The sequence below is a fragment of the Salminus brasiliensis genome, chromosome 12 (genome assembly GCF_030463535.1).
Source record: "Salminus brasiliensis chromosome 12, fSalBra1.hap2, whole genome shotgun sequence".
Classification (NCBI taxonomy): Eukaryota; Metazoa; Chordata; class Actinopteri; order Characiformes; family Bryconidae; genus Salminus; species Salminus brasiliensis.
Genome location: NC_132889.1, coordinates 28,136,395 through 28,154,439, shown reverse-complemented (window position 1 = coordinate 28,154,439; position 18,045 = coordinate 28,136,395). Strand labels below are relative to the sequence as shown.

The 18,045-nt window shown below is 41.6% G+C and overlaps 1 protein-coding gene across 1 annotated transcript; it reads left to right on the top strand.

Annotated features, from left to right (window-relative positions):
• Positions 1-2,785: 2,785 nt before the first annotated feature.
• Positions 2,786-18,009, top strand: nfe2l1a (nfe2 like bZIP transcription factor 1a). Its single transcript, XM_072692826.1, has 6 exons — positions 2,786-2,910; positions 3,935-4,570; positions 11,498-11,689; positions 13,633-13,722; positions 13,816-13,959; positions 14,630-18,009. The coding sequence occupies exons 2-6, from the start codon at positions 4,049-4,051 to the stop codon at positions 15,950-15,952; spliced, it is 2,271 nt and encodes a 756-aa protein (XP_072548927.1). The 5' UTR covers positions 2,786-2,910; positions 3,935-4,048; the 3' UTR covers positions 15,953-18,009.
• The last annotated feature ends 36 nt before the right edge of the window (positions 18,010-18,045 follow it).

The window sequence follows — 18,045 nt, the reverse complement described above, 5'->3', positions numbered from 1 at the left end:
AGCAGCCTGTACCAACCGGCACATCTTAAAGCAGCTGGGACGTTAACCAACAAATTCTAAAGCAGCCAACACACCAACCAGCACAACTTACAAAATCATTCACACCAACTGGAGCATCCTAAAGCAGCTGATACACTAAACAACACACCTTAAAGAAGCAGCTGTCACATCAACCGACACAGCTTACAGCAAGCTTCACATTATGTCTATCTTGGGGCAGAGCTCCAGGCTATTGATTACAGGGTTGTGGGTTTGATACCCGGGCTTGGCAAGCTGTCACTGTTGGGCCCTTGAACAAGGCCCTTCACCCTCTCTGCTCCCAGGCGCTGGAGTTGTTGCCCTTGTGTGTGTGTTCACTACCACAGATGGGTCATTTCGCTGTACATAGTACAGTGACAGATACTTGCACCATTGAGCTCCAGCATTATCTGCGCTTGATCCCTTAATAAGTAATTCTGGGTTCGGATTGCTGAAAAGGGTTGGGGGTCAGCGAGAGTGTGTGTGTTTGTTGTTTTGCATGAAGATCTTCACACACACACACCCACACATACATTTATTAATGTTTTTCTCTGACTCAACTGTTATATTTATACACACTGAACAGAACATGAGATGTAAATTTAACCCAGTCCAGATATATCATGCTCTGAGGATTTATATTAAAGTTAATTAACGTTGCTGTCACAAACTCTTATCTTTAAAATGGCAACTTAAGAGGAGAAGGAAAAAAAACATCTTAACCTTTAATGGAAGTTAGTGTTTAAAGATTTGAAGAAGTAATTTTTTAGCATTTATATTGGTCCATTCATCACGAAATTTGTCAAAACGTGAAAAAAACTGAAATTACGCACGGAGCTCATTTGCACATAAACCAAAGTAAAAAAACCAAACAAAACCGCACAGGCAGCTATAGCATGCAGCTTTTAGCAACTCCCTCGTGCTAAATAATAAAAAAGCCACCCATTTTTAGTGCATCTTTGTCTCAAGGGTCAATAAACAGTAAAGAGTAGGTAACTGTGTGACCTGTGGGAGTGTGTTTCTTTTCAGATGTAAGGCGACGTTATGAGTGAACTTTAAAATTTATATCCGTTAAAACTGACAGCAGTGTTGGTTGTTCTCATGTATGCCAAAAGGGTTCCACTTTACCCTGAACAGTCGAGTTTTCTGATTTTAGTGTGCATTTAGTGTATTTTTACGCGTCTGGTGCGCTTTTACGCAATTCATGCGCTTTTACGCTACAAACAAACACCAACCGGCACATCCTAAAGCAGCCGGCACACCAACCAGCACATCCTAAAGCAGCCGGCACACCAACCAGCACATCCTAAAGCCGCCGGTACCAAACCATCACATTGTACAGCAGCCAGAACACCAACTGACACATCCTTAAACAGACAGCACCCATCTGTCACATTATACAGCCCACCAAGCAGCACATTCTAAAGCAGCCGGCACACCAACCGGTACATCTGAAATGGACCACCACACAGTGTTTCAGGTTTGTTTTATCGTTCCTATCATCAACAGCTGTTTTCCTTGGCCGACTTGTTCGATGTCTGATTGTTGGTACACCAGTAGCCTCTTTCTACTTCATTCCAAATTGTTGTATTGGCTCTGTCAGGCCCGGATTATCCAATGGTTTTTATGTGCACATATCCAAGGGTCCAGGCCACTAGGGGAGCCATGCTGGCCACTTGATACAATGAGAAAACTTGCCTTTTTAGGTTACATGATCAACTGGAAAACAAACGTAAGTTAATTTGACAGTGAATAAAGCAAAATGATTGGTAAAACAGGGTGGTCAGTGGGTCTAAGATAATTAAGGCGTTGGGTAAAGGTGCTTGTTGACAGAAGGTGTTTGTTAAAAGAAAGAGTAAAATAAGTGGGAACAGTAACAAAAAAAGTAAATAAGGACAAGGAGGAGATGATGTATAATTAAACACTACACTATCAATAAATTTTCTTTTCACACAGCGAAGATACCACACACAATGTAACGCAAGGCAGCTAGCATCAGTTAGTGGCAGCTCTTGCAGCCTGCAACCTGAGTGTAACATCTCCAGCAGCTCACAGTCCGCATGGTTTGTTTCTGTATCTGATCTTATTGAGTGAGGGGCCATTGCAAGCGTGCTCACTGTGGCTGGTGGCTGTTGAATCGAGCTTGTCAGAAGCGTAGACTTTGTTGATGATATGACTGAATTTGCTAAAAAGAAAAAATATGATAAGTCTAAAGATAATCTGTTTCACGTTCTATCTAAATAACTGGTGCATATTACAGTAGCCCACCCTGCTAAAATAGCCACACTGGGGCCCACTACACGTTTGTGCCTAGGGGCCTATAATCTGATGATCCGGGCCAGGGCTCTGATCAACTCCCTTCGCCCCCTCCTTGCCTCCCCCCCCCCCCTTTTTTTTTTTCCTCAGCTTCAGATACAATTATATCACACAGAACTGAAAATAACCAACAGACTCAACGACTGCTGCAGCAGAGCCGGCCGGCACCCGCCTCGCAGGGACTCCACCTCTGCTGATGCTGGATCAGTTAGGCTGAGCCACTCCCACTGAAACAGCCAGAGTACACAGGACGGGAAACCAGCATTGGGAAGCAGCTCCACCTAAACGCTCCTAAAAACAGTCGCAGGTTGCTATTGGTGTACGTGGCTGTCAATCAGGCGTGGCTCCACAAGGCAGTCTAAACGCTATTTGCTCTTGGCTGAGGAAAGCAGAGCGACATGTCTGAGTGAATGAAAACCGAAACTGCCATCGCGTCACGTTGGGAGGGGATGAAGAGGACTGCCGGGTAGAGCCTGAACACATAAATGCACACCCACTACTGTGCGCAACACCCAAATCAGACCGCTCACTGCATGTAGAGGAATAAACTTCAGCTGAGACTCGCCCAGAGACACGGTAAGGAAGACTTCTCTCTCATTCCCAGAGGAAAGTGGATCAAAATAACAGTGACTGGGATCCCGATAACGTTAACGAAGCTCATGTTAGGCGCAGGGTGAACTGAAGGCTGAACGGTTTTGCTGGTTTTACGCAGCAAAAGTTAAAAAGACATACAGGCTCATTTAAGCATTTCTCAGTATGTTGGTCTGCACTGTAATATTGTACAATCGAGCGATGTCGCCCATGTCAATTTTAAGCGAATACCAGAATGGTTGTGGGAAAACTGACAACGTGATAAAACGGATTCGTTAAGATCGTTTAGTCCTCCAGAGGTTAATGTCAGTGCAGTAGCCCATAGCGCAGGAACATGCTGTGATTGTTTTGGTCATCGCAGATCAGCAGCTCTGTGGGTCACATGTGAGTTATGAGGGGAAAGTTCCTGGTGAGTAACAGGAATGACACACCAAAGCCCAAACTGCCATGTTTCTTTCTTACATCATTGCGCAGTGGGGCTGAAAACAGTGCTACAGTTCACAAACAAGTAGGTTAATGGGCGTGACAGCTATTGACAGCTCGCTGTCTTGCATGACCCGATGTTGTCCAGCCTGTTATCGTCCCACACGAGTTTCCAAAAGTAAACAGACGTTTAGTCTGGCACTTTCTAGAAGCCTGAAAATAATTCAGTACACCACCAGGTGGACACTAGGCCCACTTAGTCAGTTACATGTATTCCGGTTAACTTTTGATGGGCAGGTGCTTCTGAGAGTATATATATCTTTTCTTACTTCTATGCATGTTTGTGAGAAAGGAAATCTACATTTTACTCAGTTGCATTTAGACCTGCTACGTTTTTTACTCCTACTCAGCTATTTTGACTTAAGTCACGTCACTGAAGTAACCATACTTTTTCTTGAATGTGGGCTTAGGTCTGTCTGCCTCCTTTCACAAGCAGATTACCCTTCAGCCTACACTTCAGTGGCTGAATGCTGGATGTCCAGCATTGTTTAGTTGAAACTTGTTGAAACTGATATCTCTATTTTAGGACTTTTTGAGACACCTCATCTTCATCTGTCTACTCTTCCCAACAAGACATTATTCAGACAAAAAACAACCACTGCTAAAAGATCACTTCCGACTAGCAGTTTTTGGAAGGGCCATGCAGTCCCTGAAGAAGTACTTCACAGAAGGCCTAATTCAGGTGGCCATACTGCTCAGTCTAGCGGGGATACGAGTAGATGTGGATCCTTACCTTCCCCCTCTCGCTGAGATCATTCAAGGCCAAAGCTCAGCTCTGACCCAGACCCATTTCCACAACCTTCAGAACTCCCTAGATGGATACAGCCACCACCCAAAGAGCGTCGACCTGGACGGGTTCTTCACAACCCGCAGACTGCTGCGCTGGATGCACTCTCTGGACCACCTGCAGGTCCCGGCAGCGCAGCTCGAAACCTGGCTGGTCCACAGGGAATCCGACAACAGTGTGACAACGATAACGGCTCAGGCTGGAGCCCTGGATGGGGCTGATGGGCTGGTGGACATGGAGGACTCTCCGGGCTTGAGCATGAGGATGGGAAGTGGAGTGATGGCAGATTTGGGGTATGGACCAGTCGGGGATGAGAACCTGGAGGACGTGTCCCAACTCTTAAGAAATCAAATGGATAATGAAGATATTAAAGAGGTGAGATTAACTTATTGTGGGTTAAATATACAGGTTGCTGGTAAGAGTGGGCAGATCAGTACTGTCCCGTCCTGATTTTTGTTTAAGAAGCGAAACTTGTAGACGTTATCAATACAGTTTTTGAGTGAAAGTGTTGACAGAAAAGCAAATGCTGACTTATGTCAGCCTTATACCTTATGACTTTTTATGCATTTTCACTGTCGCAGAAAAAATTCCAGTGTCAGAATAAAATCACATTTTCACATCTTCCATCATCTCAAACATTTGGTGTAGGGTGATCAGGATAGCCATGTTAAGTCTGTCTCTTCTTTGTCTTGACATTCCAAAAAAAAATCAGTGTTCAGTACCAAAAAGACTAGGTTTTTAGTATTGACTCAAATCAAATTGTATAGTATTGAATCAAATTGTGACATGGACATTGTAAATAATAGTTGAGCTCCCTACAGCACCAAAAAGGAAGCAGTTCAATTTACCAGGCCTGTGTCCACATTTGTTTTGGGTGGCCAAAAGCCACCAGGCTTCCACCAGGAGCATGATGAAAAAAAAAAAAACTCAAAAGGAATCTAGGTGCAGTTTTGCAAATAGTGATTCTCAGTCTTTACAAAATCACAAACTGTGAGTAATGCTAACCATACACTAAAAGACAGACTGAGGTCTGACACTCTCTCACATCGTCAGTCATCTGTCTTTACTCACAGTTGATTTTGCAAAGGCTGAGAATCTCGCAGGGTCACTTTTTGCAAAACTGCAACTAGATTCCTTTTGAGCTGATTTCTCTTTATGCTCCTGGTGGACATTTACAAGAAGACAAACTGCTGACCCATTACAATTAGAAACAGAAGCAGCGTTTATCCACAGGTGCAGTATTGTGTTCGGGAATAATATGTCCAATAAACAAATTAATAAAAAAATATAAAAGACGCTGCACAATGTGGCCAGAGATGTTCCTGTAGTCAGTTTGCTGCCTCCTGTTTGTTTCTGGCGGGAGCTCACCTATTGGTTATTCACTATGTCCATGTCACATTTAGATTTGATCGGAGGGTTTGAGTTAAGACAGCTATCCTGACCACCTTGCACTGAACGATCGAAATGATGGGCGCGTTCTGCAACTGTCGCCAGACTCGTGACTGTGACAGTAAAATCCAAGTAAAAGCATGAAACCTCTAATGACAGATTGCCTTTAGATGTGAGAGGGTGTCAGACTTTAGTATAAGTTTTCAAAGACTTCTAGTGTATGTAGTAGTAGTGTCAGCATAAGAGACATGCAAAGACCTTCATTTATATATATGCATATATAATATATGCATAAACAGTCTGTATCTAGTTCCCCTTATAATTTATAAACTATGAATGTTTTTTTTTATAATTTATAAACAATGAATTTAAATTAAATTATTATTAATTATTAAGTTATTACATTTATATTGTTTTTTATAATTTATAAACTATGAATGTTTTTTTGTTTGTTTTGAATGATTTTTTTTTATCATACTTATAATTTGTACTAGAACACTTGTGTGTCAGTGTCTACATCAGCACTGGTGTGACATATATTAGCCTATATATGTTATTCCATGTGAGATGAAAAAGGAATTTTGACCCTTTTTACTTGCTGATGTAAATCATTACAACATTAAAGAGTAAGGAGCACCAAAACACTCATCACACCCAGCCCACCACTATGTAATGTCTCAGTTTGAATCCCTCAGATTCAAAACAGCAAACCACCACTCATCTGCTTCTGCCTGTAACCTCTAAAAGCTCACCAGCAACTGTTTTCTACAATGGTAGAAAAACATCTGCTAAAAGTGATCTGCTATGTTACACAGCATAGTTTGCCCTAAATGCTTCTCATGCCTCCTAGATTACCAGGAAGTAGGTTATCAATGTCCTTTGCTCTGCAGGTTTTTTATAGAACATGGTTGTCTAATGTGAGTCTCCCTATATTGACCACAATTCAAACTTGAGTGAACTGAGTGCAGCCGGTACCGCCGCTTGTCCCACCTGACTTGTGGGTCATTGCTGATTTGTTATCATAGTAACAGAGGAGAAAAAAATGAAATATATGTGTATGCAGTGTAGACAGTGTTTGGTATGGATGAGCACTGGATATGGCTCGGGCAGTTTCTCCTTGTTACTCAACAGCGGAGACTTGACTCGTGTGTTATGATCCGCCAGCTGTGAGAAGGTGCCAGGGGACTCTGGGTAATGGCACCAACATATGATTTCAGGAATGTTGCTCTGGTCATGTGTGTACTCCTGAGCTCTGTGTGTTACACAAACATAAACACAAACAACACACGCAAGTTTGGCCCCAATTTCCTCCCGTCACTCTCACTCCCTTTACAGGACTTACTGATACAGTAGCGGTTTTATTTAGCAATGTAAACACAGTGGCACTACAGTTAAGCTGTTAAGTAGACTTTATTTATGCTGAAATATGGATATAAATATGGATATAAATAGCTGGCATTTTAACTTCAGATTAATAAAAATGAATCACAGAATATTGTTGTGATTCACTTTTAATAGATTTACACTATATATATATATATATATATATATATATATATATATATATATATACTTTTCATAAGTATCAATGGCCCATACAGCACTCTTACAGTATAGTTTCATTTAAAAACTCAGAAATATTGTTTTTCTGGCCGCACAGCGTGTTGTTTACACAAATGACATAAATGTAGCCTTGGCCTAATACGAGTGTAGGAGAGCAACCTTTTAGTGTTGTTATTTTCTCTTAGGACTTAGGAGGCATGTCACCACAGTGCCATGAAGACAGACAACAGCTCTCTGTCCAGACTGAGGGGACTCGAGTCACTGTCTGAGTTAAAGCATGCAGTTGGCTTTAAGCCAAAATGTCAGGCTGCGGGGGGATTTTAGGTGTCTCTCTTTCACCACTCTCTTTCTTACCATGCATGGTTTTGGAGAGCTGGGGAAATTTCACCTCATAACGTACCAGCTTTCACTTTCAGTGCCAAGAATTAACCCTGATTTGTTTGTTTTTTTCATCAGTTGACCAGTATATCAGCTGATATTATCATTATTGATGACAGTCCTCCATATAAAGCACAGATATTTAATGGTGTGTTTTGTATTGTAAGCAACAGATACACTATGTCCAAATGTTTGTGGTTTGTGAACACCCCTTCTAATGAATGCATTCTTGTCAGTGAATGCAGTGAATAACCCTCAAAGCAATTATCCACAATCTATTAGAAAGCCTTGCCTGGACAGTAGAGACAGTTACTCCAACAAAAGCATATAGACTCTTTTTTGATATTCATGATTGAAAAAGCAATGAATGAGCAGGTGTCCCAATACATTTGTCCTTATAGTGTACCTCTGGCATGAGAAAGCCATTCATTTCTGTAGTATTTGTTTCATGCTCATATGCCTAGTAGCTATAGTACACCTTTCACACTGATACAGCTATTATCATGTATCCATGGTAATAATGTGTTATAATCTCCCACAGACATTGTTGAACATTTTCACAATGTTCATATTAGTCAGACTCTACCAGGGATGTTACTCAAATACACACAAATAAACACACACACACACACATACATGATAGTATCGTAGTCTGCATAAACATATTCACATATTCAAGGTAAATGAAAGCCATTTAATTATCTATGAAATCCCCTCTTGCAGAGTTGAACAAGGTCTCTCGTTCTTTCTAAATCCCAGGTGTCATATGATTGTCAAGTCCACACAGACTCAGTGGTCAGGCTCCAGGCTTGCCTGTACATGACCTACTGTGCCTATTTCTGGACTGAAGGCCTTGCTTGTTGGATAGTACAAGATGTGCTACAATAATCTGAAAAACTAAAATATAAGTTTAAGAATGAGAGAAAAGAGAGAAAAATAGGAAATGAGAGAGATTAATTATTTATTAATTCTTAATTATTATATTCTGTAATACATTTAGGATTAAACCCACTCATAAACCCATTGAACCTAGGTTTGTTATTTGGTTATCAATCCTAATGAAGAAACTATTGAGGATTTCTTGCCTGAAAATGATCTTTTGCTTTAGCATATCTTGTGGAATTTAACTGATGTTAAATTTTATAGTACTGTAGTTATAAGTGTGAAGAACTGAGGTGCGGGGTTGCATACATGGTCTAAGGGATTAAGGATATCCAGTATTTGCAGTTACCATCCAGTACCTAGTTTATTTTATCAGTTCCTCATTAAAATAAATCAGGTGAGCTGCTGTTCGGACTAAACAAATCCATACAGTGACTGGAAGTCAGGAATCTTGTGTTCTTCTATCTGTAGTTTTTTAACCAACATATCAATAATTGGAAGTCATTTCTAACTGTATTTATGTAAATTTGTATTATTATAGTATGTTATCACTACTATAGTGTGTTACATCAGTGTGGCAACCTGTTATGTAACCCTTCTCCCCTGCCATATTCAAAACAACAGTAAACATCTTGCAGATATACTATATAGACAAGTCTTGGGAAGTCTTGGGACACCTGCTCATTCTTTTTTTTTTCTTTCGCAATTTAGGGTATTAAAAAAGAATTAATTGCATTCAGCGACAAAATTGTTAGTGAGGTCAGGATGTTGAATGATCACCACCCCACCCCACCTCATCCCCAAATCCCCAACTCATCCCCAAATCCCCAACTCATCCCAAAAGTATTGAATGGAGCACCATCATTCCAGAGAACACAGTTACACTTCTCACAGCTCACACTGCTGGGGGGCTTTATACCCCTCTAGTGCACACCTGGCATTAGGCATGTTGCCAATAGGTTCATGATTATCTGCTACAGAGAGTCCTATTCTATTAGTAGTACTTTACTACAGGGACTAGACAAGTAGTGTGTGTGCATATGCACATCTGTGTCAGCAACTGGTGCAACCTAATCTTGCTGAATAAATTTTTAGAAGGGGTGTCCACAAACATTTGGACATAATGTATTTGAGTTACAATGTACTGTAAAACACATCACAATAATTGTTAGACCCCACTAGAAGAACAGACACAAGGCTAATGTGAGACGTACGTTACTCTTCATCCAATCTTGATGTAGGCTTTGAAGGGCACTTGTGTTTACCAACCAATGCTTGTCATGTCCTGTAAGGACAGAGAAGGGTCAGAGCCTTGTTTGCAGCAGGGCTTGCATGACCCTAGCCTGTGCTGTTTTGCAACCCGAGTAGACACCATAGGAGACAACTTGTGCACATTTACTTTCGCAATGCTTGTTTACCAGCTGCTGATCAAGTGACTGGCCCACGCACACACAACCCCCACCGACCCATCAGTTGGTCACTCTTAATCATTGTATCAGCCTGATGCCACAAGTGAGACGAACATTTAATCTAGAACTTCCCAGTCCACCGCTAGATGAGCCTAGAGCACAAGTAAAGAACATGCTTATCAAAGAACGTTTTTTTTTTGTTTTTTTTTTATATCTTTTGTATTGAAGGTTACAATCCAAACCAAGGTAGTGTGGCTATTGTTCTACTGCTGTTGACCTACTGCTGTTGACATCTGACCTGCCAATTCAGTAGCCTGTTCTGAACTACAGAGGGAAATGTCTTTTTGAGTCTAATTATAGTAGAGGAAGGAGGCAGACAGTTGCTTTCTCTAAGTCCTTTCGAGGGTAAAAAAAAGGTTAAGCTTATTTATAGGTGGCAGTAGCTAGTCTGGGCATGTTAGTGATATTATGGGGAGGTAGGAAAAATAAACAGAATAAACTGAGGACAAAACTGGTCACTTCTTGTGTTTTGAGTATTGGGATTAGATCTGGATAAATCCAAACCACATTAAAATGCAAGTGTAAACACACCCAAGTCACTTTTAAAACCAATTTGATCACGCAAACCACTTGAGAAGGTGGTCTCAATAACGCTTTTCAGCCACGTTATAGCAGTGTAAACACATCCGTCTCTCCAAGACGCATTTCACAAACAAAGCTCCTCTCAGTACAACCAAAATACCAGTAATAATTGCAGTGCAATGAGCGAATCAGCATATTCAGTCCCACACAACAAAGAGTGTAAATACATGTGGCTAAAATCTTATCAGGATACAATCCAGATACTAGTTACATGAAGTGACCAGGTGTAAACAGGGCCTGATAGTTACAACAGCTGCTAGTATTTGCTTGTCTGACTGTAAATAAGCCTGGGCATGTAAGTTGTCCATACACATGATGCACACCTCACTTAGATAATACTTTAAGCAGCTGTGATTTACTGCAAATGAAATTATGTAGCTGATTAGCTAAATATTTATTACAATAACATTTAAAGTCAAGCACATTATATGGACAAAAGTATTTGGACACCTGCTTGTTCATTGTTTATTGTGCCTTTGTTTTTGGAGTTGAGGTCTCTACTGTCTTTCTACCCATTATTTGGACCATTGCTGTAAGGATTTGATTGCATTCATAGACAAAGCGTTAGTGAGGTCAGGATGTTGGATGATCACCACATGACCTCATCCCCAACTCCCCAACACATCCCAAAAGTATTGTCTGGAATTGTCACATTCCAAAGAAACATTGTTCCACTGCTCCACAGCTCACTGCTGGGGGTTTTATACCTCTCTAGCCGATGCCTGACATTAGGCATGATGATAATAGGTTCATATATATCTGGTCCAGATTGGCCTATTCTATTGGCAGTACTTTTCTACAGGGACTAGACATGCTCTGTGTGTGCACACTTGCACATCTGTGTCAGCAATAGGTGCAACTTAAAGTAGCTGATTGCATTCATTAGAAGGGGTGTCCACAAGCAATTGGACATATACTGTATCTAGACAAGTAATTTGACACTTATACACACACTATATTGTATGCTTTCTTGTTAATGAGCTTTCTTTACAAAGGTAAGACACATTTGACCATGAGGTTATACATCTTGTGCACCTAGGATGCAGAAGAATTGCCCCTGTGGCAACAGGAACTCAACCAGAATATCCACCAGCAGCAGCTGCCTGAAGAACCTAACCAACAACACAGCCTGTTTAATGAAGAGGACGAGGATGAATTCATGATGGATGGCTGGAGGAATGCCAACCCATTTAATAATCAGCTGGGCAGCATACTGGGGGAAGATGTCCAGGTATTAAAATATTTTGCACTACTGTACTGTGACAGACAGTAATGGATATCCCTGAAGGATATTCATGCAGCGGCTTCACAAGGTGCTTGTGCAAAAGTACAGTTTGGGTAGACAGGTTCTCTCAAGAGAAAAATGAGCCTGCCCAACAGGGAAATCTCCCAGCCTCAGTCAGCTGCCAACGTTTCAGTTATGGTTGGGTTATGTTTCACATGACGAGAATCACCTTATTTTCCAGTACAAGCATGTTTAATGAAGCACTTGCTGTGTAAGAAGCGGCACCCTTTTACTAGTCATTCCTTCCAGAGCTTCCAGTTTATTGTAGCAGGAGTCTTAAAATCATTATTTTCCTTTTGATTGCAGGATGTAATCAGTATCTTTGCATTTAAGATAAGTTAAGACAATCCTTAAATAGTCTCACAGTGGGGAAATGCAAAGTGTCACAGCAGCAAAAGGACAGCAAGGCATGCAAGATATTAAACTAAGCATTAACTGTATACACTTATATGCCAAAGGTCATGTGATGGCAGTATGTACATTGATTAAGACGTGCCGTTACCTCGGGAGGCGGCTTGGGAATGTCCACACCTGTATAAGTTATGAAGTGTTATCTTGGGAGTGAGGTTGAACACTGGCCAGTGTGCTCAGGGCAAGGTGATATGAATTATCTTCATGAATTATCATGAGTGAGGCATGATGGTGGGTGCCAGATGGATGGGGCATTCCATTTTTGAAATTATGCAGGGATTTAACATTCCTTGAACCACATTGTCACATTTCATAGACGGCTTTACCTCCCACAGTGGACAGGGCAGTGGCCGTCCATGGTTGCATAACGATTATGACTGGTGGCATCTGGCTAGAATTGTCAGTGCAGGAGGCCCCACACGCATATCCTACAGGTCAGTGCGGCGTTCTTTAGCTTCCATTGGATATGGGAGCAGAAGACCCATCAGAGTGCCTCTTTTAAGACCATGACACCAGACACAGCGCCTCACCTGGGCTCATGGGCTTGTTAACTGAAGCCTAGAGGACCAGTTGTTTTGGGCTGATGGTAGAGTTTGTGGGTGGTGCATACCCCATCAAACCATGGGCCCCAGCTGTCAACAAGGCATTGTTCCATACTGGTGTGGGGTGTATTCTCATGATATGTGGGTCCAAAGGTCTGCCTAAACACATCACTGACTGGTGACCACTACGTTTCACTGCTTGGCGACCATTTGCAGCCTTTTATGAACTTCATGTACCCCTACAATGATGGAAGATTATGCACTGTGCCTTTGGACCCAGGTCCAAGGAGCATTCTGGAGAGCTCCAGTGGTATGGCCTGCAAGTTTGCATAATGTTAGCCCAATCCACTTGTGGAATCGATATCACATTGAGTTGCTGCACTTTGCTGGGCTAGAGGGGGTCCTACACAATACTAGTTCCTGTCCATAGCTTTTGGCATGTCAGTGTAAACAAAATCTCTAAAGAATATTGTCATCTAATTCCACATTACAAAAGCACCCATAATTGCAATCTCAATCCTGATGATCTGCCACCCTGCAGAGTTAAGATCCAACTCTAATCTAATACCCCTGATCCAGACAATGAAGGCCTTCATAAGCATCTAAAAAAGAGCCTGAACAATAAAAAAGAACTCTCCACAATAGTTAAGATCCATAGACCAGAATTTGGCACATTAAAAGAACAATTTGTCCTCAAGACAATCATATCAATAGTAAAAACCACAATTTATTTAATAGCTACTTTAGCATGTAATGTTTTGTAGTGTAGTTGATGCATTTGCTATGTCATTGAACATTTTCTGAACATTTCACTGACGTTAAGGCTGTTTACCTGTCTGCATGCTGTCTTTCTACATTCCAAAGAAGCATAAGCCTGGGGTGTGACTATGGCCTTGGCTTAACCAGTGTTTTTTTTCTTGTACTTTCTACTGCCAGTTTGCAGGTTTTAGGGAGGATAATTCATTATCCATTGAGGAGTGCCTGCAACTACTGGAGGCTAATGTGTCCCTAGGGAATCAGCAACATGTAAGTTTCCCATTACAGTGCTCTTAGAAGTACAGGCTCTGCTTCTGAGTGTTCTTGTATGTGATGTATGATTTTATCTATGTGCTTTCTCAGTCGGGAGATGCTAATGTGGAAAGACCGGTGGAAGATCCACTGCAACACCACAGATCTCTTCTCTCCCCACTACTTTCTCAACATGAGCCTCTGCTGGACCTAGAACAGCAATGGCAAGATGTTCTGGACATAATGGATCCACAGGTTAATACAGACCTATCCCTCCTTTGTCAAGTCCAGATATGTCTTTTTGCCTGATGTATTTTAGTAGTTTAGTTTTGCTTCTTGCATTAAAAACAGTTAAATTGTAAAAACAAAAAGTAATGTTTAGAATCAGCATATGTAGTGGATAACTGTGTGTTGAGTGTCAAACTTCAGACCTAGATGGTCACAGCCCTGCACAGAATAGAAGCTTATAATCCCTTGTCCTACACGCCTCGTTCAACTCATCAGCTGATCAAGTGCACAACAGCTGAAGTAACAAAGAACCTGTCCACACGTATTCAATCATTTTTTCTAATTGAGGTTTTTGTCTGTGTTGTTTTGTCTCCCATGCACATGAAAATGCAGTTTTTGGTCACTAAAAAATTCACTTTTTGAAAAACGTTTTCAGTGTTGTGTGGATGGGGAAAAATGAGCTTTATGAAAATGCAGACATCCCAACACAGTCATAAAGCAACAACATCTACACAAAATAATTAGATATTGCCAGAAATGGGAAGGAAAGGAAAATCTCAGTTACAAAAACAAAAAAAACAGATACATGTGGATGGGGCCTAAATGTGGATCCCTAGGACTAAAGTTTGACATTTGTTCTAGCTCTTGGTCTTGTCATTGAAAACCCTATTCATAATATGACATCATATTTCTGCAGGATATGGATGTTGATGCCTCACTAGATGATTTTCACCTCAGTGTCAACGTTCAGGAAACAAGAGAATTAGGACATGTGGAAAATCCTACCCAGCAGGATACTAGCCTTCACCAAACTGACTCGCAAAGATGCAGCCAGATCTCATCTGCAAGCAGGAACATCCAAGAAGACAGTTATCAATCCAACCAGATCCAGAATGTTTCAAACTCCAACACAGATTTTCACTTTAATGACTCGGACATCTTAGATTTCCTTCTCTCTCCTCCACCTGACAGCTCTGTTTACAACAATCACAATTTACCAAGTTCCTCAATGGAGGAACAAGACCTGCCAAGCCTTTTTGATCCTCTCCTGGAAGACGCCATGTTTGAAGAGAACAGTCTGCTGGATCTAGCCCTGGAGGAAGGCCTTAATCAGCCACAGGTTTCCCAAAGTGAAGAACAGGAACAAACAGACTCTGACTCCGGACTGTCCCTGGACTTCAGCCAAAGTCCAGCTTCCCCAAGTGGATCTGAATCCTCATGTTCCTCTTCATCATCCTCTTGTTCTTCATCATCCATGTCATCCACAGACTCAACTCCTGAGGAAGGGGCTGTAGGATACATGCACATCAAAGAGGAACCAGATGATGAAGAAGATGGGGCTGTCGGGGGCTATAGCTCAGAGCAGAACAAGATGTGCCACGCAAATTACATGGAGGCCAGTCAATTTCACCATTTACCCTGGCTTGAGCAGATTGATCATGATCACACCTACAATCAGCCCCAGTGTACTATCCAAAGAAAGTCCCCCAAACAGCACTCTGATGAACTTCTGGAGGATAACATCCAGGACAAGCTTTCCGGCAGAGATGAGAAGCAAGCACAGGCCATGAAGATTCCATTTTCCAATGACTGTATTATTAACTTGCCTGTGGAGGAGTTCAACGAGCTACTTGCTAAACACCGCCTAAGTGAAGCTCAGCTCACGCTAATCCGAGATATTCGCCGTAGAGGCAAAAACAAGATGGCCGCACAAAACTGCCGGCGGAGGAAGCTGGATGTCCTGGTCGGCCTGGAACGCAGCGTTGATGGCCTGCGACGCCACCGTGCCAGGCTACTGAGGGAAAAGTCTGAAGTCTTGCGCTCAGTCCGAGAGATGAAGCAACGCCTTAATGACCTCTATCAAGAAGTGTACGGTCTACTCAGGGAGGAACAGGGGATGCTCTGCTCAGCCAATGACTTTGTCGTGCAACAGGGCAACAGCAGCCGCATGTCATTCTCCACACGCCACGGTTCAGAATCCAGACGGAAGTCTGGTAAGAGGCACAAAGAAAAGGACTGAGGAGAATGATCGATCATTAATACTCATTTTATTTCTGCAGGCCAGACAATGTCATTTTCAAAACTCAGTGAAGAAGACAGGCATACTCATAACTCCTCTTTGCAGCAGAGTTTACTGACTGCATAGGTTTGCTGTAATTTTATGGTGAGAGAGATACTCAGGCAGGGTAGTGTGAAGAGATGGAACAGAGGAAGGTTAGCATCAGCATCAACAGCTGTGCATTCTTTAAAGAAGTAAACTAAGAAAACTAAGGCAATGTTAACATTACAGATAAGGCAAAGGAACAGAAAGACCCAATATCTCTGCTTTAGCCGCGGTGACACTGGGTTTTTGTCTGTGAACATTTGCGTGTGAAATCTCATGCATTTTGCCGCAACAGACGGATTTTGCATACACAACTTTTACCTGAAAACTTTTGCATAGAGCTCAAGTTTGGTAAACTTTGACACGTGAATATGCGGCCCTGACCAATTAGCGCTGCAGCTCTGGCTGTGTGACTTATGGCTTGGTTGTACTGTATCTGTCATTACTTGATTTGCATCCCTCGTCTGATTTGTGCCAAACATGTACGCAGATATGCTGTGCAAACTGAGCAGGGGATGCGGATTGGGATGCCAGAAGCAATCTGTGCTGCCCACAGATGATCACAAAAAAACATCAAGATGCAACGTTAGTTTTGTAGGCATTTGAATGGGCCGTTGTGGGACTGTCAAAGCTATAAAACTATATTTAGCTATAGCTATACATATGTTGTAAGTTAACCCAAAAAGCTCATGTCTTAACCCTGGTTCATGCCGCTGGCCTTCGTTTTAAGGCAGATAAACAAACAGTCAAGGCTGGCTACTCAAAGTCACACACTTGCTGCCATATCTAGGCTAGCTAAACTTGCTAACTCAGCCCTAGTGTTAACCTGCGCGCACATGCCCAGCACAAATCGGGCATCGGCCGGAAGTTGCCTCTGCTCTGTTTGAGCCAACATGGAGGAAGCGCCAAATGTTGCAAGTTCAAAACAATCACAACACAACACAAGCGAGAGGCAGCATGGTACACAGTCAGTCGGGAGGTGGGATTAGATGGTTATCTTTTCTTATGGGGTTTTTAGTTGTTGACAGCGTGTTAACTGGTTTGTAAAACACCAGAACCAAAATGGAGGACCGCTTATACAGGTGATTTCCATCCACGCCCATTTCGTGAACCGATGCGAAATGCAAAGACCCAGTGTAACCGTGGCTTTGGAAGAATAGGAGTGGTTTAAAGTGATTAAGTACTTTTCTAGCAAGTGAAGTTGCAAATTGTTTGAATTAAAACATTCTGTAAGCCATACAGCTGCCTAAGATTGTTAAAGAGTTTGAGGCAGTCTACACTTCTTAGCTGAAAAGTACCAATGGTTTGTATATAGAGTCCATCTGATGAAATTAGCCAATGGTCCTGCAGATTTTATATCTGCACAAAATCCCTCAAAACACTAATATTTAGTGTCTCATTTTGTAACAGACATCTGATGTGAGGAAAAAAGTACTGATTTTATACAGCATTACAGACAGAAAACAACATTATATGAGGAAATTTGATGAAAAGTAAGCTAATCAATGGTAGGAAATATAGGATATCCTTCCTTTCACATGTGACAAAGCTTGTATTACATAAGACTTGATGTTTTTGCTGTTTGACAGTATTACAAGCACTATCTAAAATTGCAAACACACCATGTCATGCTTGAGGTTGGGGTGCGAATCTCTAGGCACCTCACTGTTCAAGTCGATTAATATTCAGAGAGCTGTGATTCGATTATAAAATGATTATTGGTGCATCTTTTTTTCAAAGCTGTTGTTATCGTCAGGGAAACGGAGACATGTAGGGTGAAAATGATTTTTCTATATCCCCTGATATTCTTTGAAAGTCAGTTTGACATTGAAATCAATTAATGCAAGTCTTCGTGTATACACTTCCCTTGTTTGTGTTTTATAATGCATTTTCATTTTCCTATTTGTGAATATGAATACTTGGTGACAAGCTGGGATTGTTTCCTTTGTTTTATTAAAGATATTTATCTTGTTTCTGTGTCTATTGAGTAATTATGAATTCTACTACAC

What these genes read in the sequence shown, in the direction of transcription:
- nfe2l1a (XM_072692826.1), top strand. Translation starts at nt 4,049, where the DNA reads ATGCAGTCCCTGAAGAAGTACTTCACAGAAGGCCTAATTCAGGTGGCC. An exon ending in ATAATGAAGATATTAAAGAG is followed by an intron (nt 4,571 to 11,497) that starts GTGAGATTAACT and finishes TTGTGCACCTAG; the next exon opens with GATGCAGAAGAATTGCCCCT. An exon ending in TGGACATAATGGATCCACAG is followed by an intron (nt 13,960 to 14,629) that starts GTTAATACAGAC and finishes ATATTTCTGCAG; the next exon opens with GATATGGATGTTGATGCCTC.